General features: G+C 36.0%; 1 protein-coding gene across 1 annotated transcript in view; it reads right to left on the bottom strand.

Annotated features, from left to right (window-relative positions):
- The window catches only part of BBX (BBX, HMG-box containing), a 348,489-nt gene that overhangs the window by 29,906 nt on the left and 305,446 nt on the right, over positions 1 to 13,137 (bottom strand). Inside the window, exons 12-13 of the mRNA XM_027867261.1 lie at positions 12,960 to 13,098; positions 5,695 to 5,843 (exon numbers count right to left, since the gene is read on the bottom strand). Coding sequence (XP_027723062.1) covers positions 5,695 to 5,843; positions 12,960 to 13,098 — 288 coding nt within the window. The remainder of the gene's footprint in view (positions 1 to 5,694; positions 5,844 to 12,959; positions 13,099 to 13,137) is intronic.

Genomic DNA, 13,137 nt, shown 5'->3' with positions numbered 1-13,137 from the left:
CCTCCTGACTCCCTGGTGGGTGCTCTATCCACTGTGCCACCTAGCTGCCCCCAAAAGCGTTAACTTTTTAAGGAATTGCTCAAAACAGACATGTTTGGTATTTGGAGCACTGTAGCAAAAATTAGGAACAATACTGGTGAATTAGCATAGTATGGTGATTTGGAAGGCCCCTCAGGTAGGTGAACTAATTGGGCCTTCTTTTTTCATCATTCTAGTTCAAAATAAATATGTTAGGCAGAGTTGTAATGATGGAATGGTTCTGAACACAAATATTATAATTCTATGATTTTAAGTGACAAAAAGATTAGAGGTCTTATTCTTTGCTCACTCGCCCATTTTTTTGATGGATGCAGAGGGAAATAATGATATGGGTCCAGTAAAATAATGAATACCTCTGGGATAGGTATATTGTCAGTTGCTTCTGACTTCTGTAATGGTGGATATGCTGCTCCAGTATCAGACCCCTGACAAATGAGACTGCGCTGAGCCCAATTAAGGCAGAATGAGGAGGTGGTTCCATTCCTGCTAGCTCTCTGGCTTCCTAAGGAGTCTGAAAATATCTTTCATATGAATTGCAGGGGATTCCACTCTGGATTGGGGTTGTTAACAAATCATAGAAGTCTGGTTCTAACACTGGAACAATATGAAGGTTCATTTGTATGCCCAGAGGGTATGGATGGTGCATATAGACTGAGTTGTATGAGCCAAGAGAGGTGGCCACAACTGCCTAATAACCAGGTTGGTTTTGCAAGCATTAGAAGAAATTCTTATTTAGAGAAAAAAAAGGGTTTCCCTGAGTTATGGTACAGTGTGTACTAAATTTACCATAATTCTAAAAAAGAGATGCTCAATTCCTAATCTGTTAGTCCTACTACCTCTTTTTCTCTCATTTCACTTTCCAATTCTTCCCTTTTTTTCTCCTAGATTTTTACAGTCAGTTTCTGCCTTGAAGTATAAATGCATTAAAGGTATAGGTGTGGATTAATATGGTGAGAGAGAAAGAGAAAAAGGAGGAAAAAAAAAACAAAACAAACACCCCTAAAGGTATTCTGGACTAAAGTCAAAGGAACAATGTGAAGAGGCAGAAGAGAAAAGAAAGTAGAGATGAAGAGAACAGAACCAAACGATCTACAATGTTCATTTAAACAAATTCTCAGCTCAGAACTGGAGACCTATCCACTTTAAATGACAATTACTAAACGATTTGTAAGGAACCTTGTCTCAGATATCTTTGAAAGCCAACAGTTAATACATCACTATTTACAATCACAATTAAATATAGACTTCTTTTTTTTTTTTTTTAAGGCAACTGGGGTTAAGTGACTTGCCCAGGGTCACACAGCTAGGAAGTGTCAAGCGTTTGGTCTGAGGCTGCATTTGAACTCAGGTCCTCCTGACTTCAGGGCCGGTGCTCTATCCACACTGCCCACCTAGCTGCCCCTAAATATAGACTTCTAGTAAAAACCAAGGTCTCCATGTTTTAAAGGTAAATATATAAACATGGAACATGGAGAAAACATAAACTTAAAGAATAAGGAAATAAGGTTAAGTGATTGTGTCACATATTTATTTGCTTTTAAGTTCCTTCAAGTCAAGTCAACAAATCAACACACATCTACCAATTGCCTACTATGGACCTAAGTCCACATTGTCTAATATATGCTAAATATGGGAATACATGGAATAGTTAAATTGCTGCAAGTTGTTCGGAAAAATTTTCATCTGGACTTGGAACTATATTTTCCCTCCAATTCCATCATAAAATTGGAAAAATAAAAAAAATTCAAAATTTTTATATTTTTATCATATTAAAATAAAAATAATAATATAAAATAATACATTTTTGTTATAAATTTCATTGTAAACATTTCATTTATTTAAAAAAATTGGCAAGTTTTTAAAAGAGAGGAGAAAAAGGAGATGGTTCATTCCTGCTTCTGTGCCTAGATCCCTCTTGACAGCTGAGATGCATCACTTGCCATTTCACTCACTTGTTCAGACCAAGAGCACCGGGCCTAATCATAAGAAAGCATTAAAGAGGTTAGCAGAGACCTCTGAGGAGATAATGTCTGGGAAGGAGCTGGGACATCCTCATAATCTTTCAAGTGGTCTATCTCTTCCACTTTCGACTGCCACTTTTACTGAGAAGGCTGTGGATTTTTAATCACTTGCTAAAAGAATCTGAGTATCTGGAAGGGTTTCTGACAGAGTTCATTCTGCTTCAATAAAGGATCTACAGAGGGAGAGATTGATTACCTGGAGTGCTACATGCCAGTGAGACCACTGGAAAACTCAGCAGCAGGTTCTAGAAGTAAATATGCTGGTTTAACAATAAAAATTCCATATATTTGGATCTCAAATAACAAATGTAGAATAGTTTCTCTAGGCAGCATGATATAACATACCGTTATGTAGACCAAGAACCATCACGACTTGGGGTTCAAGTTCTGTTTCTGATACATACTAGTTGTGTGACCTTAGGCAAGTAACAAGCCTTCAGAGCTTGCTGCTTCAGGACTCTAAGACCATAAACAGCAGAGATAATGCCAACATGCACTAGAAGAGGGAGTTTTGTCACTTGGCAGCACTTCCTTTACCAATGAGACCAGAGGTACAGACCCTATTCCTTATCCTTATTGAAAAACTCTATATAACCTACAATATCGGTATAGCTTCTTATATATAATTATAATGCAATAAACATTAAATAAAAACAATAAAAAACAGGAGCAAGGGGGCAAATGAACAGAATACTAGGATACGTATCCTAGGTGGCATAGTGGATAGAGCACCAGGCCTGGAATCAGAAAGACCTCAGGTCAAATGAGGCCTCAGATATTTACTAGCTGTGTGACCCTGGGCAAGTCACTTAACCCTGTTTATCTCAGTTTCCTCATCTGTAAAAGGAGCTGGAGAAGGAAACGGCAAACCACTCCAGTATCTTTGCCAAGAAAACCCCAAATGGGGTCATAGAGAGTCGGACATGACTGAAGCAACTGAACAACTACAAAAATTCTATGAACATTTTATTTTATAAAAAAAGTAAAGGGTTCAGCTTCCATGGAAAAAAAAAATTCTTCTCTATTTTTTTCCCCACGAAAGAGCAGCTGATTATGGAGCAACTGGTACAGTAATCCCATTAACAACGTGTAGCCTAGTTGGCATCCTAATATCAAATTATAATCAGTCACAAACATATTTCTGTAATTAGTTTGCTAAATACAGCCTATATTATTTAATTCCTGCTTTAAAAAAAATAACGACCATACTTCCCTCAATCTGAGTAAATTGGAGTAAACAGCAAGGAGAGAAACAGTCACGAAAATTTTAGAGAAATCTAAACTTCCATATTATACGTAAGAAATCTGATAATTTGTGGTTTGGGAGTGTACTGTTTCAGGGCAGCGTACTATGAAGTATCATCCGTTAACAAGAGGAAAGGCAACATGACACAACCTCGGCTGGCATGTGAAAACAGTAGAATATAGACAACCAAGCCCCCGAAAGAGGGTTTTATACAAGATGTGAGAAAACAAATCCAAATTCCTAGCTAGGCATGTTGCTATATGCTCTATAAATATGGCAAAACCAAACAAAAACCCTAAACCTCTCATGCCACATTTCATTCATCACCAACTTTAAAGTACAGTGCTGTCTCAAATGAGGATAATACATTCTATATAATAATAACTTAAAACCTATTTTTGATTTGTGTGAAAGTTGGTAATTCCAAGTCTAAAAATAATTGGGGCTAAAAAAAACCTCACAAAATCATCTAGTCTTGCCTGTTGGACCATCCTCTCCTATTCTATATTTATGGAGAAGCAGCACAATGTCCCTTGGTAAACCCCATTATCATACATAACTATCCATCTGTTAAAAACGATTCTCTTTATACCTAACGTAGACTTCTTGGGTGACCTAGTTCCAACTGTGCTTCACTTTCCCAAATCAGATGTTATAGAGGCAAACTTAATGTATACATCAGCAATTCTTTTGGTTTTTTATTCAGAAAATTAATCTTTATTAATCAGGTGGTGAACCTGAACCAACTCTTACCTTTCCCTGCTCAAATAGTAGTTTTAACTTCCTCCTCCCCAATCCTATCCAAAATCATGAAAACCTAGTTATTTAAAGCCATCCAGGTCTTTTTTTTTTTTTTAAGTTTGAACCTGGACTTTAATTTGAACTTTTCTGTCATTAGTACAGTTCTTATCCCCAAGTTTTTTCCCTGGTTTCTGGGGGGGGGGGGGGGGGCAGGGGAAGAAACTTCAGTTTTTCTCTACTTTATATTAATCTTAACTGTGCCCACATAACCCTTAACATGACCTGTCTCTCCAGAATCTTCAAATCTATGTTTACAAAATTCCAGGAAAAAGAAAGAAAAGAATACATTTAAGATGAAAATGACATCATGCAAAAAGTGAGGACTGATCTTCTATGGTTTGAACAGAGGTACTCTAGACAGGCAATGATTCTACAAAGGACTTTCAGTTAATTTCCTGACAACGGTATGCACATTGGCATACAGAGCCAGATTTTGAGTAACTAGGGAAGCTGTACTATGCTTTACTGATTTACTAGTATTTTGACCTTCAGAGATTAGTGTCCCTTCTGTTCCAGCTAGTCCATTGCATTAAGTTGACCTTAAGGAAAAAAAAAATCTGAGTTTATCAAGTTTTGAGTGAAACATTTCTAGCAGAAAGCAAGACATGTGTTGTTCTAACACAGCCCAGGCCTCGCAATGTGTACTATGATGTAGCAAAAAGAGTAATGATTCAGCAGGGAGAAGAACTGAACTCAAATGCTGGCTCTGACATTTACTAGCTATGATTCAGTGAACAAATCATATGATTTCTCTAATCCTCAGTTCCTACATTTATAAAATGAGGGTGATATGACACACTCTACCTCACATCATTATGGCAAGGAAATTATTCTCCAACATATGAGTTGTTTAATTTAATAACTTAAAATACATTCCTGATCTTATTACACAGAAATAATTTGGTACAAGTGAGTATTAGGATTTGCTGTACATAAAATTGATAGATTTTTAAAAATTTAGCTCTTTCTGATAAGGAAGAAATTTATTTCCTTAAGTAGGGAAAGTTAAAATAAAAAAGATTTTCTCAAATTACAAAGCCAATACAATAGCTGAGTCAACATACTTGGAACAACAATGTAATATTCACTTGATCAATGTTGCCAGTATGAGATTGCTTCTATTCATTTGACAGACATAATTACCAGGGTAATAAATCTCTTGTTTTATAGTTTCAGTTAGTCTTATATAGGTGTTAACTCACATAGCTATGACTTACGTACAGCAGAAAAATTCTATTCAAGCAGCAGTTTCTGCTCAAGAAAGCCTTAGTATTACAAAGAAAAGCTAATCTGAGGGTCAGGATGCTTGAGAATTTATATAAACTGCAGTTTTATAAAAAAGTCTTGAATGCATCTTTGATTGAAAGCAAAGACTGGAAATCAAAAAAAAAAAAGAAACAGAGAGAAACAAGGAAAAAAACGTTTAGAAAAGAAAAAAATGGAAAACAACTTGGAAAATGATCAACAATATGAACAATTTCCCTGCCTCACTTCTAACTCCAGCATTATGTGAGTCAAGGAAGCAGGATTTCAGAAGACAATTTATTAGAGTCTGACAGTGCTGCAGAAAACTATAGCACATCTAACCTTTGCTGGTTTTAGTCTGTTCTGATGAAACATTTCCAGTCTTCTTCTTTTTTCTTGGAACAGATACACTTTTCCGGTCAAATGTGACAGGACTGTATTGAGGGAGGCTATTGAATTTTTTTTCAAATTCTTCTTCCAGCTTTGCTAAGCTAATGGAAGGGGAAGAAAAAAAATCAAACAGCATGTGAAGCACATGGTTTCAAACAAATAGAGGAAAAATATGTTAATAAACATATCATTTGAAAGAAGTAGAGAACCTTTTTGTGACCCTGGGAATAAAAATACTATCAGTGGATTTTAGGTAGAAAAAAAAGCAAAACAAAACTAGAGAATAGATTTTGCTCAGGATGTTTACCAATAACACTTTTGGGGGAAATATTCAAGACAGATTATATTACATACTTTAGATATGTACTGAAATACTTTAAAGTCTAAAATATCATTCTATTATTTTGAAATACCTAAGGTATCACTGTATTTTTTTGCCTTGTGGGGGAGGGAATGAAGACAGGGAAAGAATTTGGAACTGAAAATTAAAAAAAAAAAAAGCTAAGACATTTACTGAATTACTCTGCCTTCCTTCTCTTGATTAACTCTAATTTATCCCATATATATATATCTTGTTTGTACATAATGATTTGCATATTGTCTCCCCTGTTAGACTGTAAGCTCCTCAACAACAGGTCTTGGTTCTGGCTTTCCTTTGTTTCCCTAAACCAGGGGAGGGACACCTGCGGTCTTAGGCCACAGTGGGACCTTAGAGGTCCCTGGATGCGGCATTTTGACTGAGTCCAAGTTTTATAGAACAAATCCTTTTATTAAAGGGATTCGTTCCCTGAACTTTGGATTCAGTCAGAGGGCCTCACTTGAGGACCTTGTGGTCACAGCTCCCCACCCCTGCCCTAGTGCCTAGCACATCAATGGTGCTTAACAGGTGTTTGTCAACTGATTAAATTACTTGGTGATACACAAGGAGGTTTTTAATTCTCATTTTAAAGTACATTTTTGATTTTTTTTTGTCTTTAGCAGAGGGGAATTCTCAAAAATTAAAGCTGGGGTACATTGTCTCTGAAGACCCACAGCACCAAAAGGGCATGATCTCTATATGTACTTGTCTTTTATAACTAGTACATTGTTGTTCAGTTGGTTTTTTGGTCATGTCCAACTCTCTGTGATCCCATTTGGGATATTCTTGGCAAAGATACTGGAGCAGTTGGCCCTTTCCTTCTCCAGCACATTTTAAAGATGAGGAAACTGAGGCAAACAGGGTTAAGTGACTTGCCCAAGGCCACATTTTAACTCAGGTCTTCCTGATTCCAGGCCTGGTGCTCTATCCATTGCACCACCTAGCTGCCCAAACTCCTATATACTGGCGAGTATATGTGTATGTGTGTGTTACATACACCTAGATAATTTTACAGCAGTAGGCTTTTAAATATAATGCATTTGTTTTGTGAGAAAAAAAGGAAAAATAATTTTGAAAATAAGAACAAAAAATCCTAAAGAGCTAGCAAAAAAAGGGACTAGACTTTCAAAAGGCCAATTTATTTTAAAAAGCATTATATGCCAAGCAAGGCAACTTTACCCAAGATGATCCTCAGAGATATTGCATCAATGGTTGGGAGGTCCTGTTATTGATTTTGACATATTTGGTGGTAATTCTACTGTGCCCACAATATCACTGCTTGCTGCTGGCTTTAAATCTGGTGAAATTTAACTCAAAAGCAACCTGGGCAGACAGAGAAGCTAGTGGAGAAGCACTATGTCTGATATTCTGAGGTTGCAACAACCCATAAAACTACCTGATAAAGAGAAAATAAAATTCTACAGCAAACAGAGCAATTTTTCCTATTAAGATACAAGCTTTTATTTTTCCCTCACTGGGAGGAAAGGGTATACATGATTTAGGGCTACAGCAAGGATATGAGTATCTGCTGGGGTCACTGAGTCAAGGATCGACTTGATACCTTGTTGGCAGTAATTCATTTAGTAGAAAAATAATTATAATGGGAAATCCCTGGATAAAGAGCCTGGAGTGGGAGTATCACAAAGGTATCAGAGACTGACCAGGCTTAGGGAGAAAATCCTTCCTGTCAGAAATCCTCAAGCCTGTATTCCACTGTTAGTCTAAATTATCCAAAGCCTTGTTACAAGCCTGGTTTGGCAGGCAAGGAGAGAGAACCATATCCCTGCACCCAAAATATTCTCAGACTCCCATTAACCTGGGAGGAAGGTCCCCTCTTAGGTGAGTGAAATGAGTGAGGGTTCAAAAGTCATCTCTGTTACTAACTGACCATATGATCTTGGTCTTGGACAATTCATTTCCCCTCTCTCTTTCTTCAGTTTGCTCATCTATAGAATGAGAGAACTGGACTAGATCAGAGGTTTTTTAACCTTAAGTGAATGAACTTGTTTTTAAAGTTATTTTGATAAGTGGAACAATTTATTATAAGATACTGAAACTAGAAGAGACCATAAAGAGATAATCTAATAACTCTATTTCAGTATAATTGGTTTCTTTTGTAACCCTATGTATTTTATTTTTATACATTTAAATAAATATTATGAAAAGGGATCAATAACACACAAAAAAGGTTAAGAATCCATGGATTAGATTACCTCTCTAAGCTCTCTTCTGGTTTCAATATCTTACGATAAACTGCTTCAGTTTAAAAATGATCTCCATTTTGGAGGAATGGAACCATAGAAGAAACCACAGTTCAAAGAGATTGGGACACTATTAACTAAGTACAAGGGAAGCACTGTAGGAAAAGGGTATTGTATATTGTGGCTGACATATTTTTCTAGGTTAAGAACGTACATTAAGCCTAATGTAAATCAGCTTTTCATGCAGTGATGTACCTCTTAAGACAAAAGCTATCTGTAAGTAATAAAGCTTAAAAATGTTTTCAGAAGTTAAATGCATAAAAGAGAGATGTAATTAGGAAGATTTACTGAGGGTGTTTGTGTGTGTGTGTGTGTGTGTGTGTGTGTGTGTGTGTGTGTGTGTGTGTGTGTGTAAGGTAGAGAGGAAGGTAAGTGGGCTTCTGTTTTCTTTGCAGAAGTTTGTCAAGCTAGAATTGAGGTGAGAAAGTATATGGATGAATAATTTCCTGAGCTTTAAGGTTAAAATGTTCATAGATAATTCTCAGGAAATTATAACATATCCGCCACCATCTCTCACTATTCAAAGTGGACAAGTTCTAAACCAAGAAGTGCCAAACAATCCACTCTTTCAAATTCTACCTGAATGAAAAAAGTTAAGAAGAAAAATCTACCTTAAAGAAAAAAAACAAACCTGTTCTTAAGTCTGGAGGTGAAAGAATCTGTCATTAATATACATGTAGGCATGAGCTCCTTACAGAGATAACCTACATACCAATTTCTTTTTTGGGCCAAATTTCTAAGAGAAAATGTATCTTTTCCTGTACCCCAAAAATGCTTAGTTAAAGCATCTCCGTGCATTGTTGTTTCCTTAAATGAAGACAATGGAGCTTTCTGGTAGGAAGCCATAATTCCTACTCCTCTCTTCTGTTAATCTGTTCCTAAATAGTGTCTAAAACTTTACATGTGTCTTTCTTTGGCACAGAGTACCATATGGAAGTGGTAGATATCTGAAAAGGCACGTGGCATTGACCCAAAGCACTCAGCCTTTTTTTTTTTCTTTTCCTGGTAACATTACATTTAACAATGCCTTTGGGTCAGAAGTAATGTGAAAATGTCAATGGTACTATTTTAAATGTGATGGTAAATCTAATTAGACTTAGTTTGAATTTTAAAAAAATAAGAGGAATGATATAAATTATATGAACCTCTAGAAGCCATTATTTATAATAATTTCTTCCCTTTTCATTTTATGATAAAATACAGCCTTGGTGAAGGGCTTCAGAAACATTCTTGCAAAGGATCAGTTGAAAGGACTGAATTGTTTAGCCTAGAGAAGTATTTGAAAGGTTGTCATATGGAAGTGGGATCAGACTTATTCTAGGTCCCACAGGGCAAGACTAGTAACATTGGGTAGAAGCTGCAAAGAGGAAATTTCAGGCTTGATGTAAGGAAAAACTCCCTAATAACTAGTTTAGTCATCTAAACATGGAAAGGACAGCCACAAAGAGTAATGGATTCTCTCGCTCTGAGGATGTCTTCAAGCAAAGGCTGGGAGGATGACTTGGTCAGGTATGCTGTAGAGGGAATTTTTGTTCAGGTGTGGATTGGAGTACAAAGTCTCTGAGATTCTGTGATTAAATCTAACCTTAGATTATGAGATTTTAAAACACTAAATGTATCTTCCATCCATGTTCTTTCATCAATATAAGGTGTACTTACTTTTTAATATGCTCAATACATTGCAGTGACTGCAAAAAATGAGCATGCACGCAAACATATTGATAAAGAATTCTACCATTTTGTGGTACACACACAAAAAAGCTCCTCATTTTTATTCAATTTGTTCTCTTCCAATTGGACTCCTGAGAACTCCTTAAGGATTTCTGGCAGCAGTACAACTGAATATGGGGATTTCTTTTCTTACCACCGTGGACAAAGTAGCATGACACTGCTAATTTAATAACTCAATTTCTACTCATGGCCCCAGGAATTGCTTCTCTATGGCTCTAGCATTATAATTTGAACAATTCTTAATTATTTTTACCTTGATTTAATATTACTATCTCATATCACATTTTGCAATAGGAAGCTCCCCCTTAACCCTGCAGAAAGATCAACCAAATTGTGTTCCTTTGTTCATTTTACAGCAAAGAGATATTTAAAATAAAATAAAGGCAGATGAAGGAGTGATTTTAATTTCTTTTTCTTTTTCCTGTAGTTGTTTACTCATACAGCAGAATGGCATGGATTTATCTACTAGATTAAGTTCCTATGGCTCTTTTCCTCCACTGTATTTCATAGCAGCCTAGAATTTTAAAGCTCCAAGAGAATTTAAAAGATAACCTGGTCCATATTATTCATTTTATAAATGAGGAAACTGGATTACCATGTTTTTGCCTTGCTTTGTATCCCTGGTGCTTAGCACAGGGCCTGAAACAGAGCACTTAAAAAAATGCTTGTTGACTGACTATCCTCTGATTTCAAAGATGACAAAGTCTTCAAGATCATACAATCAGTCAGTGGACTAGAATCTATGTCTAAGACTAGACTCTATGTCTAGAATCAGGACTAGAATCTATGTCTCCCGATCAGAGCTCTGTCAGACATACTAGCCTATTGTTCTTTTGTTCCTGAAACACTGGTCCAGACCCCAACCACCAAAATGAGCTAATTCTTTAAAATATTTAATGATAACTTAATGTTTTGTACAAATACACAGTGTGGTTGAAAGATTGCAGACTGCAGACTGCAGCACTCTGATCAATGTGGTGATCTACCATGATTTCGGAAGACTAATGGTAAAACATTCCTCCTTTCAGCAAAGATATGGTAGCCTGGAGGTATGAAATGAGGCACACATTTTTAGACACGGCCAATGATTTGTTTTGTCTGACTGAGGATGTTATAAGAGAAGGCTCTGTTGATGGTAGTGACAGAAAACAGCAGTGATTAAAAAAAGATTATCAATAAAACATTAAAAAAAAATAAAGATTATGATACTGAGTACCATTTGTGCCAAGTGCCCTCTCTGCCTAAAATAATGATTCTCAAATCTAGTATTATGACTACCCAAGGTATATTTGGATCAGAGAACCTGGGTTCGAGGCCCACTCCTGCTACTTCCTATCTATGTGTCTTTGGGTAATTTACTTAACCTTTCTGGGCCCCCATTTCCTCACCTATGGGAGTAGGAGGAAAGAAAGGTTGGATTAGGTGATCTCCAAGGTCCTTTATAGCTCTAAACCTACTATGTTCTGATATCACATTTAAATGAAGCACAAGACATATCAGTTTCTCAATACCTATCCTTTATTTGTACTGGATTTAAGTACAAATCACTTAACTTCTCAAAAACTGTTTCCTCAACTGTAAAAAAAAAAAAAAAAAAGGGATGATTAAGCTTGAAGAGTTGTGAAGCTCAAATGATAAAATGGATTGAAAATACTTTGCAAACTTTAAAACACTATATAAATATCTATTATTATTATGATTACTATCATCTCAGGTTGGGTATTGAATTCTCAAAAAAAAATTTCCAAGCAAAAAATATTTTAATCAATGAGTTAAATTACCAAAACACAATGTAGTCAGACAGGAGTTGATGGAGAACCTCTATCCTTGACCAAGAGAAATTATAGCTCTCAACACAGAAAATGATAGTTATTCCCACTACCTTATAAATAGCAATTTTTTTTTTTTGCCTGTGCCCTGGCAGCAAAGTGGATGAGATTTGAATTGACTTAAAAATGCTCCAATTTTAGAGAACTGTACTTGACCATATAAGTACTTTTAATGATAATTATTATAAGATTAAATATATATAGTATCTATAATATATTAAAGGGATTTTTGTATCCATACATTAACTATATTTATATCTACATATTAGATATATTTGTGTGTTTAATATAATTATATACCTACATGTAAGATAATCAGTGATGCAATGCAAAGAGTGATGGATTAGTAGCTAGAGGACCTGAGATCAAATTTTCCTTCTGCTGCTTAATACCTATGTGATTTTGGGTATGTCACTTAACTTTTTTGGACCTCAGTTTCCTCAAATGTAAAATGAGGGTATTGAACTAGATGACTTCAAATGTTCATCCCAACTCTAAATCTAAGCCCCGTTCTCCATGAAACTTTGACCAACACCTTGGGCTTACGTTGTCTCTTCCTCCTTTCATCTTTCTCAATTGCACGTTTGGGTACCTTTTCTAACATTGTCCTTTCATTGTTTTATATTCAATTCAGCTCAATAAGCATTTACCGAGTATCTCCTGCTGAACCACTATTTTTTCATCTCTCCTTGAGGGCATGGAGAATACTGGATGCTTCTTTTGTGTTACCTTTTTTGTGTGATAGAATACAAGAAATACAGGAAGAGGTCAATACTACTAGGAATTACTACCAAATGGCTAGAGTGCTCCACATGCTCGCGCTCACCGAGTTAATGATTTGATGGTTTTGACTTAGATGAGTTTCTACAGAAATGATGGTGGTACATAAATCCAACAAATTTTCATTTGGATTAGAAAATCGGCATATGAAGAGAGTATTTTTGAATGTATGGTTAATTGTATTTATCGTGAAATTTCTAATATACTCTACACAGGGTATGCGCTAGTATAACTGACTTTATATACATGTACACTTACCCAAGGACAAACTCTTCCTTTGGCTTTGGTCTTTTTAGCTTCTTATTCCCACTTGTTCCACACTGGGTAAATGACCAGTTTTCTTCATGCCAACACCCTTCATGATCAGAGGAATTACCTTTTCCTGAGCTTCTTTTCCCTAGGAAAGCAAAATACAATAGGTTTCATGTTGCTGTCC

This window comes from Vombatus ursinus, unplaced genomic scaffold (genome assembly GCF_900497805.2).
Source record: "Vombatus ursinus unplaced genomic scaffold, bare-nosed wombat genome assembly UNPS02001419.1, whole genome shotgun sequence".
NCBI classification, from domain to species: Eukaryota; Metazoa; Chordata; class Mammalia; order Diprotodontia; family Vombatidae; genus Vombatus; species Vombatus ursinus.
This window is presented reverse-complemented; position numbering and strand designations above follow the sequence as displayed.